The sequence below is a fragment of the Rhinichthys klamathensis genome, unplaced genomic scaffold (assembly GCF_029890125.1).
Source record: "Rhinichthys klamathensis goyatoka isolate OS25496 unplaced genomic scaffold, OSU_Roscu_1.1 h1tg000333l_1, whole genome shotgun sequence".
NCBI lineage: Eukaryota > Metazoa > Chordata > Actinopteri > Cypriniformes > Leuciscidae > Rhinichthys > Rhinichthys klamathensis.
Window position 1 is genome coordinate 249,626 of NW_026606848.1, and position 18,874 is coordinate 268,499.

Sequence of the window (18,874 nt, forward strand, 5' to 3'; positions counted from 1 at the left end):
TTTTGCACGTGAATGACTATGCACCCGCAGGTTGTTATCCATACAACATGTGCTCACCTACAAGCTTGAGATGCTGAACAACAGTAAAGTCATTCCGATCATTCTGCAAACTATGTATTTGCTCCTCAGGTAACGGTCATTGAGGACGTTTTTATTGTGTGACCTTCCTTTATTAATCTGCCCTACAACTCCAGTGTGTAAAGTATCTTTTGTGTCTTCTCTCCAAATGAAGCACCTTTTGCTCTAGTTCTTCACACATGAATTACAAATTATGCAATAGTGACAATTGTCAATTAGATCAGTGAGTGGTTGTCAAACTGGAGTCAGTGTGCTAGATTAATAAAAATGAAATAAATGGTGGGAAGGAAATTATATAGTGTCAAGGTAATAGAAACTAAATTTCTTCTAGATAATATTTTACACATATTTATCATATTAGTTTCATAATATAAATGGTAAGATCAAATAAAATAACTATAAAAAATACAGTCAACTTATTAGAAATGAAATATTTTGGAGGTAATATTTTACACATACTTTTAGTAAATCTTTTAACAGTATATATTGCAAAATAAAATATAAAATCTCTAATGGTAGGTAGAAAAACATACAGTGTCTGCTTAATAGAAAGTAAATAGTTTCCAGATATATTTCAAATATTTATTATATATTCTTTTCACAATAAAATAAAATTAAATAAAACTCTAAATGAGGGAAGGAAAAAATACAGTGTCAACTTAATTTAAAGTAAATATTTTCCAGGTAATATTTTAGACAGCTTTATAATACTTTTTTTCACAATATAAATTGGATCTTTAGACATGAAAATATATTTGCATTTTATAGTTTAGGAAGGGGGTCTCAAGGGGATCATCATATTTGTTCATGAGTTCATGGCATCAAAACTTTTAAACCCCCTGAATTAAATGATACTGTAGTTAAAGCAACACCAAGTAACTTTTCCTCTGCGGTCGCCCTACAGGTTGGAAGCGGAATTGTCCATTACCGCTGTCGTAAATAATTTAGCCAACCGCAGCCTACTGTCGCACGCACATGCTCTCTGTTCATCCAGCACCGGCTTTGGAATGAACGATGTCCACAGACAAGGTAGAGTATGTTGCATGATTTCATGAAAGTATGATGTATTGCGACATCAGAAACGAAGAAAAACAAAATAATGACTATTGTAACGCTTGACGTAAAGCAAGTCAGATTTGTCTCATTAGAACTACAGAAACGCGACCCGATCTGGCAATCTTACATAGCGTGGTTATAGCGGATGAACTGCAAAGCGGAGGCATAAGTGCCTTTCACCCTGTTACGACTTGATGAACCACTGAAACGATTTTGCAAACATTATTTTAAGGTAAAAAAATCTTACTTAGTGTTGCTTTAACTGTTTTCTGAAACCTTAAATCTGGCCAATACTAAGCCAGGGTTTACTGCAACTCTTCACTTATGTATGGGCTCACTGGACCATCTGATTTAAACCAGGGATTTAACCAGAGAGAGAGAGAGAGAGAGAGAGAGAGAGAGCCTCTAGTCCTGACACCATAAATCAACTTACATACGCACGCATGCTATTTATTTAATGGTGCCCGACACTACAGTCTTTTAAAAGTCAGCATTTACTTTGAAGACATCTTCTAGTGCCTAAAATGAAAACTGAATCAGTTAAAAATGTAGCCAAAAAATCTAGATAATACACATCTTGCATGCATTTGCATATTTTCAGATTGAAAAAAGTGACTAAAAGCATTGCCTGCACGCACACACACATACACAAATGCACAGGCTCTGCCTCTGTTGCTCTGCAGCAGAAATCAGAGCGCAGTCAGCTAGTATGAGACGCCGCAGTGTTACGCTATAGCACAGCCAGAGAAAGGGACATGGAGGTTGTAAGTGATGATTAGCAATCCGGCACGAGGCCCTGCACCCATACAGCAGCCGGCTAATAAAACACTATGCGTGTCACGGTTGATAAAAGACCTCCGTTCAATGACGACGCAGTAAAACGATGACGGCATCTCTCCCTCCCCTTGAGAACAGTGAGAAGAGCTGGGTAACTTACAATCGCAGACCCTTCAAACACATTAGGAGCAATTCTGCAATTAAATGCAGACAAAAATACAAAGTAAAACTGACCAGTTAAATGGAACCCAGGGGATTTAAGAAAGCAAGTATGTATCGACTTCTCATGGCTATGATCTATGGACCTAGATGTGACGAGGGAGATAAATATCTTAAATAACCAGCCTGGAATGATAAAGGAGATAAATGGTTGCTGTTCACTAGCTAGTGAATGACGTTCTGAGAGCCAAAGGGTGAATTACCTTTAATGTGCTCCAGCTGAGACATCTCTCAAACAAGGGTCAGTAAGTGACTTTGTTTTCCTAAAGTCGTTACAGATTTTTATATAATGACAGATATTATTGTCTGACAGGAAAAAAAGATGATATGATTAATCACTTAAAATGGCAAGAAAATAGTTTGGTGCATCTAATTGGGCCGTGTAAAGTTTACGAATTCAAATGACCTTATTATGCTCAGTATTCCAAAATTGGGATCACAAGCGTGACACCCAGAAAAAAATCGAACTTAAGCTTCAGGTGTAGTGATTATCAGGTGATTGTGGTGGCAGTGATATACGGGGCTTCTGCCGAGTAAGCAGGAAACTGATTCAGTTAAAAGCAAGACCCACGGGAATCTCTAGTTTCTGGGATACCGCGAATATCCTGTACTCCCAATGTGGATACAAACCTAAGCACAACCTGATACCAGTAACTTGCTTTGATAAGCTAGAATTTTTTCAAATATCTTGTGGTTAAACATATAGGCTACCTTACCATTGGTATGGGTCACATCATTTAATAAAGGGTACAGCATTACTAAATATTTTGCAAGCATGACAACATGTTCGCTATCATAGTTTCAATCAGCTCAATCAGGGCACTGATCAGGGAGTCGGTTATTTTAAGGACTGTGCAGCTTAATGTGCACAATGCACCTTAATGGAAGTTCTACAGCAAAAAACATAATCATGTGAGCCAACTACTCACCGCATATGACAACACGTGAAAGATGTTTTAAAAAACAAACAATTATTTAATTATGTATCCGCATTAAAAATACAAAGCTAGATAAGTAATGAACATAATCTAGCTAACATTTATAAATAATTTACAGCTGAAATGTTGCAACTTCCAGCAGTATTTATCATAAAGTACTTTTAAATAACAAAAAAAATATCCATGATGCTGTTGTTCATAAATGCCAGTAAGGATGGTGTACAACAAGGACATTGCCAGGGCCCCCGGCCTTAGGAAGGCCCTGTGATTTCAACCGAGGGGGACCCACAGCAACAACCTGCACCAGAGCCCCAGATACCCCAGATACAGTCCTGTTGCCATGAAATAGAGCCATCAGTGTCCCAATGCATAGTGAGTTAGGGTCCTCACCAGTGTCCGATTTCATGCACACACTGATTCACGACCAATGGAACTGAATTAGACGTAGCCTACTCATTCAGTCATGAGCAATTGCGCGTTTTCTCACTTGTTCCTGCTTTGCTGAAACGTTTTTCTAACTTTCGAGATCTGCGAGGCAATGCAATGCTCATAGCCAAAACTAAATGATGTACACCTCAGGGTAAATGTCCTGGCGTTCAATATCGTAGGGGTCTGCCAGGTGCCGTTCTGCAGTATGGACAACAGCGAAATGTGCATACTCTTTGCGCATGCGCAATGACTGGCGAGTGTGATCTGAATGCGTGTATATTAATTAAGGGGTTTGTTTTTGCGATAATGACCGTCTGGCTGTGGATTATTTGGCTTGCTACACGCATACTTATAAATAAATGGACATTAAATATTGATTTGGGAGGAAAATGTTTTATTAGCTTGTAGCGACTGCGGAGAGAACTGAATAGCCTACGACCACATCTATGAAGGAAACCAGTCAGTTTTACAGCGTTGCCACTCATAATTATTCAGAAATATTTGATGGCTGCATGCAGCGACTGACCAACCAGAATAAAGTAAAGTATTCTTGGAAGCGGAGTATGAAATCAAACTGGATAACAACGTTCTTCAAACCATTAACACATTTATTTTTCAACATTTCATAATTTACACGAACAGCCGAACCAAAAAGGTAAGTTTTAAAAAGGTGCCGAGGAGCCCACTGCGCATGCTGAGAGCGTTACAGCGAGACAAAATGCTGCATTTTCAGAGAGAGTGACAGAGAAAGACTCCACATAACGACCCAAAGTCATTTTCTCTCCAAACTTAGCTAGCAAACTTCCCAGAGGTTTACAACTTATCAGCTCATGCCAAGTAAGTTACGACAGTGGACTATTCCGATTGTTGCAAACTAGCTTGATTCAATGTACACTCACACAGGGACATACTACAAGAAGTTCACGTGAAGCGCGCTCAAAATCTCATACAGACAGGTTAAACAATAAAGTAGATTTCGAAAGATGCCGATACACTAACTCAGTAAACTCACCCTGGCGTATTTCGAGGAGTAGGGGTCCTCAAACAGCGCCCACATGCGGGGTCGCCAGATACTCCACCTGCTGGTGTTGCGACCATCCTCCTGTAGACACAACCTCTTCAAGTCCCCGTCCGCACCGCCCGTTAGCGCCGGGTCGTCCTCTGGCAGGTCCGGCTCGGGCGTCTCGAAGCTGTCCAGCGCTTCCTCTGCGTCCCGATGCTGTCGGTAGTTCATCCAGCAGCAAGCCTCCACGTCCGTCTCATCGATACCCCAGAACGCGAGCTCCTCCTCGAAGAGAGGACCGCAGACATCGTTGGGACAATGCAACTTCCCAGTGCGGTAATAGTTGAGGATGAAAGCAAAGGTGGCAGGGTGACGGTCAAAGAAAAACTCGTCGGATTTGGGGTCATAGTCAAAGTTACTGAACGCATCTGGCTCCGTGAGCCAGGACAAGCGGGTCCCAGGCAGCGTCTTCAGTGTGCTGCGGTACGTCTCGTGCCGAACCCCCCCGCAGTTTATCACTATTTTCTCGCTGTCTGAAGGACAAGTCATGTCTGCGCTGTAACATGCTTTGTTGGACGACTTGTTCCCACCCTTGCGCCCTTTGAAAGAGGAGACACACACCGAACTGAGCATAGAGGAGCAGGGGGAGGGAGAGGAGGAGAGAGAACCGAGAGGGGAGGGGGGGAGGAGGAGCCTGCGGTGGGAGAGAAGAAGAGAAAAGAAAATTAGTGATGCTCATACTTTTATACATCATCAAGATGGTAAAAGTAACCTGCTTTTAACTCATCATATCATTAGTTCTTGCACCAGTCGCGAATGTGCTCTGTATAGGTGGTACAATGCAATTGCAATGGTCAAATTCCTATTAAAATTCTGGAGAAAGTGCAAATATAGCCTAAGGCTGTTTGGGACATCATGAGGGGGCCCACTACGGTCTTTTATGGTATAGCCTATACTAATTGGGCCTGAAAAAGAAAGGACCCGTCCATAAACATTGTGTAATTTTAGTGATGACCCTGGGAAACATACAAAATTAGATGAATGTTGATGCAGGTAAATGGGATAAGCATTCGAATGAAGGAGTGAGTTTCACATAATAAACAGGAACGAGACCCCTCCTCTTTTGAAATGCCCACCCATCTCTCAATTTCCATCTTTTACCATCACTCAGCTCTCATGTCCCTCAATTCACTAAAACACTCTGCTCAATTACAGGGAAGGGAGATGAAAATGACTGAATGTTTCACAGCCACCCCCCTCCTCACACCATGCTCTCAGTGTATCCAATAGAAAGAGGGAGAGGAAGAGAATGAGAGCGAGAAGAAGGGTGGGAGGAAGAGGGAGAAAAGCTAAAGGCAGAACGATTATTTGCTGAGCTACACAAAATAGGGAGAAAAGACTGCAGAGCATTAACTCTTACACTATCCTTCGCTTTCTCTCTTTGGGCAGTACTAATGTTATGCAGACCAGTACAGTCAGTGTACAGTATTAACCTTTGTTGCAGTCATAATTGTTTGAGGATGCAATCTTCGAAATTACAATATTCTATTAAAAAGGGTTAGATATGCACAAACATGCATTCATATTTTCATGGCATTACACTGAGAAGGAATTTTTACTTCTTAGCCGTATGGTGAAACAAGTGAGTACTGCCGCTCTTTTTCCAATCAAAATGTCCCATTTTGGAAATATGGAGCAGGGAAGCTATTATCTTTTCCTCTTGGGATTATCAAACACTGTAAAAAAGTGGTAACGTGCCATTGGATCTATTTGTACCTGATTTAAACTTTAAAAATGACTTTTGTTAGTGTAACCATAATGTAGTCAAATTCAGCCATGTTAAACCAGATTTTTAAATGGAATAAAACAAGATAATTTAGAAGTTACTACACAAAGCAATTTTTTTGATTGGCTAGCAAAACAGTGTACAAGGGTCAGATTTCACAGACAAATGTCCTCCTCCCATGTTTTGCTGTGCTGTCTTTTCCGGCTTTCACAATAACTCTCGTATATCTGTGTGCCTGTTGTTTGGCTGTGCTGCATGGCTGCTCCATACATATCTGTCAAACTGTCTTCACTCATTACTTATCCACTCTTATCCACTCTGCTCAGCTCACTGTTTCCCTTGCTTTCCCTTATGTCCCCCTGTGATTAACTGTTAAAACAACATAGATCACAGGAGAGTGAGAACCGTAGGAAGGAGAGAGGCTGAATCATACGAAACAAGGTAAATTGATTCGCTGCTTCTCTAGTTGAAGATAGTTAGGTTGGTTTCTACATTCAGCACCATGGACAGCGTATGAGTTTCAGTTAATCATTTAAAGCTAAGGGCTGTATAAGCACTGGAAATATAGTTAAAAGTTGAGCAATTAAAAAAAAAATTATACCAGACATCCAAGGAAGTGTCTTAAACAAAAAACATACTAAAATAAATATCACCAATAATAATGTAAAAATAAAGTAATAATAAAAAATAAAAAAAATCAACACAACTGTGCAGGCGTTATAGATGCTGTTACAAAGTATAGTATTTAATTATATATAACTAAATCCTCAAAAGTGTAAACACTTTGGCTCTGCTGCACTATCAAAACACTATGTTTGCCTGAGCAGCCCAACATTCAACATCGGCTAAACCAATGGAGTATTTGTAAGGTATTTAGATATAACAAGCTTATGGTGGTAAAGTAAATAATTATAAGGAACACAAATGAGTAAAAAAAAAAAAAAAAAGATGAATAGGAAACCCTGAAACTGAGAGGAAACTAGGTGGGGAAAAAAGTTGTACTAACAAAGTAAAAAAAGGCCCCCATAAAAGGGAAATCATTGTTAAGTGTGTGCCTGGATAAGGGGGAAGTATATAGTGTGTCCATTGGGATGGGGGTTGGATGTAAGGACAGATACGCCTATAAAAGACAACAGCACTCTATCGACAGAGAGCGAGGAGAGAGGAAAAACGGAGAGAACAGGTTACGGCCACTGAGGGGAATGTGAAGGAATGACTGCAGTAAAGGTAAATGAGGCTCCATTCATAAATTATTCAATTTAGAGAAACAATTGTCAAAGAGAAGTGATACATACATGCACTATTATGTGAAGGAAGTAGATCTGACCCATATCTACGCTACTGTTCTTCTGTCTTACAGTATGCTGTACTGCGTCTGCATTATACCTTCACTCTAACTCTCTTTCTCTCTGTCTGGTGCAGTGTTGGTTCTTTGGATATTTCTACTTGCTATCCCACTGCAGTTGAAGCTCAGCGGTGCTCAAAGGCCACCTAGAGGCTTCATCGGGGAACTGCACAGCACAAAATACTGCAGTACCCCCTCCTCTTCAAGCTTTTTCCCCGACTGAGGTATGGATGCCTTATGCAAACCATATGTCGATGCATTGCATACAGGGTTGTGTCCCTTTTTAGCCCATACACTCTTTTAAGTAACAGAAATCACTTAAATGTAATATAATTGCTGATTTATACAAACCAAGCAGGTATTATCTCTCAGCCTCAACCTGCTGCTTGAGCCCAGTGATTGTTGAGGCTTTTTGCAATCCCTTCCCCTCTCTCTCTCTCTCTCTCTCTCTCTCTCTCTCTCTCTCTCTCTCTCTCTCTCTCTCTCTCTCTCTCTCTCTCTCTCTCTCTCTCTCTCTCTCTCTCTCTCTCTCTCTCTCTCTCTCTCTCTCTCTCTCTCTCTCATTTGTGTGCACTAAGCTACTCTTAGCCGAGTTGCTCATATCGACGTCTCCTGTGGAATACCACTAAAAGAAAATAAATTAACAGAGCAAGGACGCTTGCGTACACAAACATAGAGACATTCGCAAAAAAAAAAGCCATGTCACAGCACAATTAATTAGCTTAAAATGAATTTGTGCTGTGCAAAGACAAACTACACAGCATTGGCAGACATGCATAATACGATATATCCTCAGAAGGTCATCAGTCAGACTTTGACCTCTGCTTTGAAACTATATAATCACTCCACTCTGACTGCTGAGAACAGAAGTCCTTTTCAAAAGGCCCACTCTTTTTCAGCCAAGAGAAAGAGATACAGAAAGGAGCTTAGAAGACTCATCTTACAGTGACAGAATTGAGACGTAGGCTACATGACTATATTCCCATATCTAACACTAACAGTGTTCTTAAGATAGTTATAAGCCCCCCCCCACCCCACCCCACCCCAGCTCTAGCTCTCGTTAAAACCTAATTAATAAAAGTGCCCTCTCTGGTTAATTACCATCCCTTTATAGTCCCCTATTAAGTACTCAGGGAATGAAGCCGGAGAGAGATGGGATATAATTGTGTTAAGCCAAATCACACATGAACTTGATGGAAACTATTCTTAGAGGTGGGAAAGAATGGAGTAGGGTGACCAAAAAAAAAAAAGGAATTGAAAACCAGACGGAGGACAGAGAAGGTCATCTCAGGTGATCGGTAAGGGTCACACTGACAGGAAGGGGTATATTAGTGAGGATGCGAAATCATGGAAAGGCATCAGCAGGAGGAAGAGTAAATGATTTGAAATAAGGTCCTGCCAATAGGACGTGAGTGGGTGAAGGAGGGAGGGAGAAGGGGAGGGACCAGAGACTGAGAGGAATAAACAGAAAAAGTTTAACTGGCATGAGAAAGTGTAGAGGAAGACGAAAACAAGTTGGTGTTGCTTAAACTGGTCGTTCTCAACTGCTTCAAGATAATGTCCCTATTACCAAACAATGAACATATGTTAATATCATACTATAAAGTAGAATTAGAAGCACAGTCAAAAATGTCAAGAACAAAAAACAAGGGGAAATGTTTCATCCTCCATTTTAACAGCTGATTTAGCTATTCTTAACTGTATTTAGCATTGTTATTATCTACAACTTTATCAGAACCATTTTTTGGGGACCCTCCAGTTGAGAATCATTGTTAGAGTATTATGGGAGGATGAAAAGAGTTCCATCCACAGCCAAAATATACTTTTGACTGAGTATTGTCACACAAGCTGCTTATGCAGTGGCTGGAATGAGAACACTGAGTTATCTAACATACGTCGGGCATATACCTGACTCTCTTTAAAATAAAACAGAATTAGGGATCTGCTTCAGAGGATAAGAAAAGAGTGTGTATACAGGTATAAAGGAGATTTGACATTTATGCTAACATAGTGAAAAGACACCTGCATCAAGCCAATACAGCTTTGATAGACACGGTGACATGTGACATGGCAATGTGGGGAATAAAATCAGACACAATCATTGTGGGACATGAAACGTCCATATATTTGTGGACTGACAACTCAAAATGTAACATACCAGAAATAGGCCTACCTTTAAAAAAATTAAGGGGTTTAAGTCAGTGTGCGAATCATTGAGTGACTTTCATGGAGCCTACTTTTTCCTGTCAGCACCTTAGCTAACTGTAAAATAATAAACATAAAAAAAGTAAATAACTAAAGGTCGTCGTGAAATATTAATAATTGTGTAAATATATGATTATGTGACAAGTAGGCCTAATAAATGGGCTATCATGGATTGATTCGCCATGGATACCTACTCAGGCTAACGGGAATTCTATTCGCGAACTCGAAGTGACTTTTATGGTAACCAAATCATTCCATAATTCGCAGAATTGGTTTATAAGAGGAAAACAAAGTAAACCTGACTAGGCTACTTGTTGAGTCCGTTGACTGGCAGAGGGTTGGCAGGCCTGGTCTTTGCATGGGTACACCGGCCGGGCACACAGACAGAAATACTTTTGTCACTTGAACACAAGATCACGAGTCACGACACAGACACAGCACAAACACCTATATTACATACTCACTCGCTTTGGGTCAGGCTCTGTTCGCGTGCGTGCAGTGTGCGTGTTACTGAACACACGCACATGAACACACAAACTGCACAAAAACGCTACGTGAAATTTTGTGTTTTCTGACTGAATGGAGGGATCCTCGATCTGGCGTGGGGTCCGAATGACTGTGCAGAATACTTAAACATAAGATTTCGTTTTCTATAAAATGGCAACAGTTATGAATAATGTAAGAACTGCCAGTTCAAAACGAGCTATACTGCGTAGTCGCCCAGTTCCTTAAGTGATATAAAAGACTAGTTTTCTTAACATCTATATATTTATTATATATATCGCCTATGTTTGACCTCTGCTACCCTTGCACCTCAAATAAATTACTCCCGTTATATGCATGGGTGTTACAGGTCTATTATATAATTTTCGCCCTGATAAATAAGCATTTCTATGATTTACCAAAGCTCGTGTTAACCAATTAGGCTACTTTTATTCCCTAAACGAAACAGTCTATCCATCCAAGCGAAACGAGCAGCGGGGAAACACCTCTCTCTGTTTCTTTAATCTTCATGCACTCACTCCATTAACAGTCTATCCCTTTCTTCTCAGTTTTAGCATCCTTTCTTCCGTATCTTCACCTGCTCCCGTTGTCCAGGGTCAAAAAGACCGTAACCAGGTTGCAGACTGAGAGGTCTGTGTGAATTTATTTATGGCGAACAAGCAGCACGACTAGAAATGTTATTCCTGAAGCTGTCTGTCTCCCTTTATCTCTCCCGTCCGTTTTTCCCTCCCTTCTTTCACTGTCGATCTTTTGGTTTTGTAAATCTGTATTTCCATGCAATTTAGTCCTTAATCTAAAGGTGACATGGGATCCCTCTGTGGTGTTCCCTCCCTTCAGCTCTTTAAAGGGAAAGGTGGCAGCTGGTGCCCCCTCCCCAAACCCCACCCTGTGCTATTTAACCATATACACGCCAAGAATCAAACCTGCCGCTATCTCCAGCATTTCGTCCAGTGTCACGTTTTTACACGATTTTTTTTAGCCCTTAAAAAACGAACACATTCCAATACCCACTTCATATAGAATTATAAAATTAAACGAACGATTAAGTTTACGATAGATAAATAGATAGATAGACTTGAACTCATAGATCACATAAATTGAAGGATCAATACTTGGAGCTTAAAATTCACTTTTAAAGTGCATTTATTTGAAATACTACACAAAAATTATAGTATATACGGTCAGTGTGTTTTTCCTGGGCTTGTAAATTACCAGTGTAAATCTGTAGCCCTGATCTCCAGTCACTCCATACAGATTTGTGTCTCCTTCTTATGGGAGTTCCACACATACACACAGTTTGTGTCTCTGTGAAAGAGACAACAAAGCTACACCACTTAGGACAAGCACCAGGCCAGGTCTCAGAATTCTGCTTAAACTGATTCAACATCCAAGAAAATTTAATAATGTAAGCTGGGCAAAAGGAGGTAGATATTGGGAAACAAAATTATATCCTGAAGGGACACCAACATTTGGAAACTTCTGAAATTGAGCTTTATTGCATTAAAAATTGTAGGCTAGATTGTATAATATTCTAATTAAAATATAGTACGTGAGGACAATAAGAGGTCAAATGTGTCTAGACATGGTTAATAATGTTTATTCTGATATTTTATTAATGGCCATAACTGTCCCTTAGCCCATTTATCTGATTTTAATAGTTCTCTAAAAGATAAATCTAGCCTCCTCCACTTCGTAATCTTTGCCTTCACCTGTTCCTTAATTTTTATAAATCTAGCTTCCATATATGGCCTTAAATCAGTCTCTCCCTCTCTCTCTCTGGCACATTGCAGGAGGCAGAGCTGGGGGAGGAGAGTGAGATGTCGCAAGTGCAGGTTGGAAGAAACTGGGTGGGACAAAATTTGGACTAAATTGCAATCTTCTTCCAAATTCTCTATATTTTTCCCATTACCACCCTCTCTGTTATGTTTTCGGCTCTCTTTGTGAGAGTGGTAGTGCAGCCCTCTTGGGTTGTCTAGATGTGCAGCCAGATGCCTCCTCAGTGAAATGTCTGCCTCCCCATGGTCTTCCGTCTTTTTTCTCTAGGATTCTTTTTTAGCATACTTCCTGTAATCTTGAATGTTCATTTTTGAGTGAACGATCCCTTTAAGGATAAAGAAAACATAGCCACAAAAGGCACACACTCCAGATCAATAAATCAATAATGTTTCCACCAATCACTTCTAACATGTTTTGTTCTCCATTTATTACAGACCCTCTGAGTGACGCAGGAAAAGAACAGAAATTAAGCAATATTGATGAAACCATTTTTTGTTTAAGTTCAGATCAATTACAGCAAAACTGAAAATCAAACTTTTTTCTTATACCACTGACATCCTATTTCTTCCATATGTCTGATTCTCAGTACTATACATTTTAGGAACACCTAAAATGTCCAGTAACAGGCCTCTACCACCATCTTCTTCCCATTTCACCCCGCTTTGTGCAATGTCAGCAGCTTGTGATGTTGAGGGAGGCACAGGTACCATAAAACTGTCCATATACAGACTGCTTTTGCCCCTGTGGGGCAAAGGGAGAGGTGGGCGAGGCAGCCGGGGTTGACATGATAAAGTGGATGGAGCTTTGTGAGCAGGAAGTCGGCTGTGAGCCCCGCTCTTGGTAAGTTTTCCATTAAAGGTAGCTGCATCCAGGACGGAGCGAGGAGACAAATCTGACCTGAAAAAGAGGATTATCAATGACTAAGAAAAAGAAGGAGAAAATGATTTAGTGGGTAAAGAGGAGGCACAGGGCACACAGAAGAGTATTAATACATTGCATGCACGCACTAGTGCTTTGAGGTCCATTATCTTCTTGCCTTATCTCTATGCTGACCATTCACTTAGTAGTCCATATGTTACTTTGTCAATAGAAACACATTTGGGAGATTGTGGGTCCTCTGAGACTAAAGCTCTTCATTCTTAGCATAGGAAACATCTTAGTATATATGCCATATATGACACTGCTTTCTCGATAAAAAATAAGCTAAAACACACAAAGCTTTAAGCGCTCTTAAAACAATTTGTTCTTAGTTATGAAGTCAGCAAAGCAGATGTACCAGTTTAAAAAAAAGATGCACAAATGTGAAGAGGTGTGTGAATTAGTGTCAATGTGTGTTTGTGACCTTGAGTGCAGCCCACCAATCAAGAGCTGACAGGGTTCAGGAGGCCAAGCCAGAAGGTGAGATGAGCTATGGTTCACTAAATCATTTCAATCTGCCTGCAGCAAGCCAACATGAAAAATAAAGCATCCATCTGATGTGCCATATTCAATGTTGGATTAACCTTAAGCCTAATGATTATTAATGGGATCATTCACTCAAAAATGAAAGGTCTGTCATCATTTACTCACCCTCATATTGTTTCAAATTTGTATGACTTTGTGTAACACATTGCAGAACTTTTGAAGAATGTTTCAACAGTCTTCGTTCATACAATGAAGATAAATGGGGTCCAAAACAACATTGTACAGACAAAAACAAATGCTAAGACAACTTTTAAAAACTATTAAAATTTAAAAAATGTGTGTGTTCTACAGAAGATTAAAAGTCATACAAGTTTGGAATGAAATGGGGGTGAGTAAATAAAGACAGAATTTTACTTTTTAGGTGAACTATTTCGTTAAGTCACCTAAAAAACTGTGTTGTGATCAGATCTGACCCTGAAGGTTTGACCATGTTTGAAGACATTATTTGGTCAGTTAGATAACTAAAAGTGTATTATGTGCACTGTAATTCTAACTAATCATAGCAATGTGAGATATCTTGTGTGCAGCTCTGTGGTACACGTTCAAAAGTCAAGAACCAGTTGCAGCTTTAACTGCATGATTCACTACGGGCCAGATCACAGATTTACATCACCCCCTGAAGTGATGTTCTTGGGATGGATGCTTCGCTCTAATGGTATCCAGAAAGCTGATTACTAAATTAGTACATTATCCTCCACTTACATCCTGGGATTGAATCTGATCGGTAAACCTTTTGATCTCAATCATCACTTTTGAGAAGCCACCACTGCTGACCTCAGATCTTGGAATTAGCATTTAATCCACCAGTGCATTCACACTGCCCTCTAGGGGTGGAGAGTTACCTGTGAAAGTGCTTGAAGTCTGCTTTGGTTGTGCTACGGGCTGGTTCTTGCATGAACGCCTGAGCCGTTTCCAGCTGTCGGTACAGTGCCTGAGTAAAATCAAGAGAAGTGTGAGTCATTTCATCAGCCCAGAAGCTCAGGTGCAGATAAAACAGCCGGAGTGCTCCTGAATCCTCATAGCTGTGAGAGTCATCCATTAAGATACTTTACATGAATTAGCATTTTTTAATATTGATGTTTGAAATTCCCTCGTCCACACCATTTTTAAAATACATTTCTATTCTCCACTCTCCAAAAAAGCTCCTTAAGCCCACTTATAGAGCACAGTTAAAGGAATATTCTGGGGTTGATATAAATTAAAGGGAAAGTTCACTCAATAATCCACGTTTTGTCATTTTTGACTCTCCTTTATGTTGTTTCAAACCTGTATGACTCTCTCTCTTCAGTGGGACACAAAAGAAGATATTTCGAAAAATGTCTCAGAATTCTCCATACAATGGAAATCAAAGATCACCAAAACTGGTTACCAAGGTTCCTAAATATCTTTTTTTTGTGTTTTGCATAAGAAAGAAAGTCATACAGGTTTGGAAAAACTTGAGAGAGAGAGAACATTCACTTTTTTTGGCGAACTATCCCTTTAAGCTCACTTGACAGCATTTGTAGCTTAATACTGATTACCAAAAAAAAAAAAAGATTCCAGTGGCACACTTACAATGCAATTGAATGGGGACATTTTTGGAGGTATTAAAACAGAAATGCTTCTAAATTTTATAAAATAACTAAAATAATAAATTTTCTGTTAAATCTTGTGCATTATTTAAGCTGTAAAGCTCTAAGTCATTTTAGCCTTTGCACTCATGCTGATGAAGTTGTAAAATTGGAAACAACTTTACACAGAAAAGTTATTAAGTGATTGTTAATGTTTTCACACTAACATCATGTTATGATGCATATTGTTTACAGCATATGCTATATATGCTATAGGATTGACAGAAATCACTTCCATTGTAAGTGCTTCACTGTGACCCAGATTTTAACTTTTTTTAAAGAAAGGGATGGACAAGTGCAAACTTCACCTGGGCCTATAATGATCATCTTCATCTCACCTGTATCTTGCTATAGTGTTCACCAAGAGGTGCACATGCGGCTAATTGACCTCTGTACTGGTCCTGCATTTCACTGATGGGGTTAGAGACCACTCGCACCGTTGGATGGTCTCTGAGCTGCGGAGGATCAAACATAAATGACAAAAGTGTATATACAGTTCCAAAAACAAAAAGGACATTCTCCAAAGAAAAACTATCTTTTACACACACACACACACACACACACACACACACACACACACACACACACACACACACACACACACACACACACACACACACACACACACACACACACACAGATCTCACCCTCTGGGCCAGCTCATCGAGGAAGTGTGTGGTCCAGTGCGGAGGGGCTTTAGAGTGGATTTCATTGTACAGAGGTCCATTTAGTGGCTTTCGGTCATGCTCAGTGTGTGAGGTGAGAGAGAAGTGAGCAGAGGACGGCACTCTTTTCTGACGCTGGAGGACTGGAGGAAGAGGGGCATTCTGGCAGTGACAAGAAGATGCTTGAAGCACTAGGGTAGCCAGAAAAGAGTCTCTGGGTGTGCATAAGAAAAACTGGGTGTGCCACATTTATTGTCAGATTAATGTGCAATAAACCCAGACTTTGCCTATCTCTAACTTTACAGAATAGACTGGGCTGATGTGTAAAACTATAGGCTACTCAGCGCCAAATAACCATAATACTATATAAAATATAACTCAGGGCTCGACATAAAGCCTCTTCATGTGCTTGTCCTTCGAACAAGTAAATCGGTCACTTGTCCAAGTAAAAAAATTACTAAAAATGCAATAATAAAGCAATATTCTCATCAGTGTTGAGTCAACTTTGACATATTTAAATCTGCATATTTATGATATTTTAACCTTTATAAAGAGCATTTTTCCTTAATCGTTTTAAATATAGCCTATGCTTCATCTTTCATTTTAAATTCTTAAATTTGATCAATAAATTAAATTAAAATAATAAGACACTGGCTGCTACCAATCAAATTAAATAATTTACAGTGAAAAATTACCATGGCATTAAATAATGTTATGAGATTGTTTTAAATGTTTTTTGAATATACAAATATGAAATATTGGAAAGAATGATACTTTTAAACACAAAACTAAACCACCAATAGGTGGCGGCAGATCGCCGTCTTACTTAGTGAGTCGTTGAGCCATTTATTCAAACGATTCTTTCAAAACGCTGAATTGTTTAAGAATGAGGCATTTGTTTAATGGGTCATTGAATCTTTGACTCAACCGATTCATTCAAAACGCTGAATCATGATTCAGTAATGCGGTTATGTGTTCTGGTGAGATGTGCTGTAGTTCTGCTGTGATCTTTGTTTGGAACTATTTTCGCTGCTCAAATACAACAAAAAACAGTCAATATTTTGTCTAAAATGTAAGTGACTTAATATTAATTTGTTTATTAAACTGTCATATCATATGAAATCAGTGGTACATTTTCAATCGTGATGGTATTGCACTTGTGGTTGTGTGATGTTGCTTAACTGTATCATATCATATGTTATAAATATAAGAACTCCACATGAATTTTTACCGCTGTGCATGTTCATTAAGTTTCTTTGTGTGATCTGGGCTCATTTGTTTCCATTTCTCATGAGGCACGAGCCTCAACAGCGCAACCGTGTTACCGTAAGACAGTCAGAGGCTGTTTGCGGATTGGTTGGCAGTCCAAATGTCGGCAGATTTTTTTAACGATAACAATTAAAACATTTAATTACATTTTAAATTAACAAATTGTAAGTAAATAACAATAGGTCAAGTTTAGATTTTTTTTCTTTATATCAAGACTTAAAAAATTATTCTGGACTATTTTTAGGTGTGCCAGCTGCCACTGTGGGTGGCACCGGCACACCCGTGGCTACGCCAGTGGCTTGAAGGTATATTTGTTAGTAACACATCTTGTTTTTTCAGGTCTTTCATGTTCAGTACCTTTACAGTCAGTACACATGGTATCGAAGCTCTAATTAACAACAACAACAACAACAACAAAATCCCATGCGAATAGTTTCTGACAAAGTGTAACTTAATTCTTATTCTACAATTATTGTTTTGTAAATGTAAAAATAGTTAATATAGGCGTGTAAACAGACGAAATTCTTTGTTAACGTTATTTGGTTCAGTTTCGTTTTTGGTCAAAGTAACAACTTAACGTTAGCCTAACTTAGTTGCTAAAATAGCAAGCTGCCAGCTTAACAGTAACAACAACTGCTGTAGCTAACTTTGGTTACTATAATTTTGTATATCTTAATAAATCGACAGGTGGTGACCCTACCTTGCACGTTTTTAAATAAAACGGAGAAGGCTGCAAATACATATGTCCAATGGTTGTGCTAGTTTGGAACTTTCGTCTGTGGTTATCCATTTGATTTACTCCACAAAACTGAAAATAAACAATCAAATAGATGCAGGAACTCCTATCCGTCGAAAATTAGACAAGTGGCATATTACTGAAAAGACCCTTGATGTGTTTAGTCACAGATAATCCATCCATAGGAACGGAGTCTGTTTAGTTTATCTGCTGCTATGGAAACGAACGCGCGTCCTTTAGCGGTCAGATAAATTATTGCGCGAGGAATAAACGGTAAAATAGTCCTCGATCTATGAGCTTCATTTTTGAAGAAACATTAACCCATAGTTAAAATGCTTAAACGATAAAATAAAGTAAAAAATTAAATTAAAACTTTAGAAAAAAATTACAGTTATTTCTGTCACTATTATACTACGATGAGAAGATTTTAAAATATATATTTTCATTTGGTTTTTCTTCCTTTTTTGACAGACAGCGGTTAACATTCGGGAGGTTCACAACATTAGATGTGAATTTAATAAAATCTATTTAAACAAGTTCTGTGCCAGTCAAATTTCACCTCAAAATCAAAAGAAAGAAATTCTTTTTGTGACCATTCCGATTACATTTTTTTTAATGAGAATTCATCAGAGTTAAACTTTCATAAACCATAATGCAAAACAAATGCTCACTCTCATTAATATAAAATAAATGGTATATTATTTAAATTAAATATTAATAGAGATACATACATACATACATACAAACAAACAATCATGGGTGATGAGTCCCCCATTGACAAAGGAGACATTTCTACCCAATATATTTTCAGCTTATGGTGCATTTGGTCTCTCAAATCCTGAATTTATCCTGAACCAACTATGGTATTTTGTCCAAACTATGATTACCATATTAAACATTTATAAACAACTGACATTGGGCATAAATTAACTCACCAGACTATTAAATTACATTGTTGATTTTAATGTATGAATAAATATATAAATAAACAAAAACAATTCAAGCATTGAACAT

General features: G+C 38.9%; 2 protein-coding genes and 1 long non-coding RNA gene across 11 annotated transcripts in view; 1 reads left to right on the plus strand and 2 right to left on the minus strand.

The window, feature by feature from the left end:
- Nucleotides 1–11,184, minus strand: part of kcnc3a (potassium voltage-gated channel, Shaw-related subfamily, member 3a) — a 68,670-nt gene extending 57,486 nt beyond the window's left edge. For 8 of the 9 annotated variants that reach the window (XR_008809698.1, XR_008809699.1, XM_056272254.1 and 5 more), the window contains exons 1-2: nt 10,301–10,423; nt 4,510–5,194 (exon numbers count right to left, since the gene is read on the minus strand). Coding sequence is in view for 7 of the 9 variants with exons in the window: in XM_056272254.1 (XP_056128229.1) it covers nt 4,510–5,194; nt 10,301–10,362 (747 nt within the window). In the remaining 2 variants the exon portion in view is untranslated. Of the gene's footprint in view, nt 1–4,509; nt 5,195–10,300; nt 10,424–10,917 lie in introns of those variants that run through there. The other variant, XM_056272252.1, reaches the window with a different exon arrangement.
- Nucleotides 7,396–12,167, plus strand: LOC130106238 (uncharacterized). Its single transcript, XR_008809700.1, has 3 exons — nt 7,396–7,513; nt 7,709–7,855; nt 12,131–12,167. It is a non-coding gene; the product is annotated as an uncharacterized LOC130106238 (long non-coding RNA).
- Nucleotides 12,168–12,526: 359 nt separating this feature from the next.
- On the minus strand, nt 12,527–17,977 carry zgc:193811 (uncharacterized protein LOC559801 homolog). The gene is made up of 5 exons (XM_056272284.1): nt 17,825–17,977; nt 15,838–16,017; nt 15,529–15,645; nt 14,423–14,511; nt 12,527–13,013 (listed from the first exon to the last, which is right to left on the minus strand). The coding sequence occupies exons 1-5, from the start codon at nt 17,912–17,914 to the stop codon at nt 12,659–12,661; spliced, it is 831 nt and encodes a 276-aa protein (XP_056128259.1). The 5' UTR covers nt 17,915–17,977; the 3' UTR covers nt 12,527–12,658.
- Nucleotides 17,978–18,874: the final 897 nt, after the last annotated feature.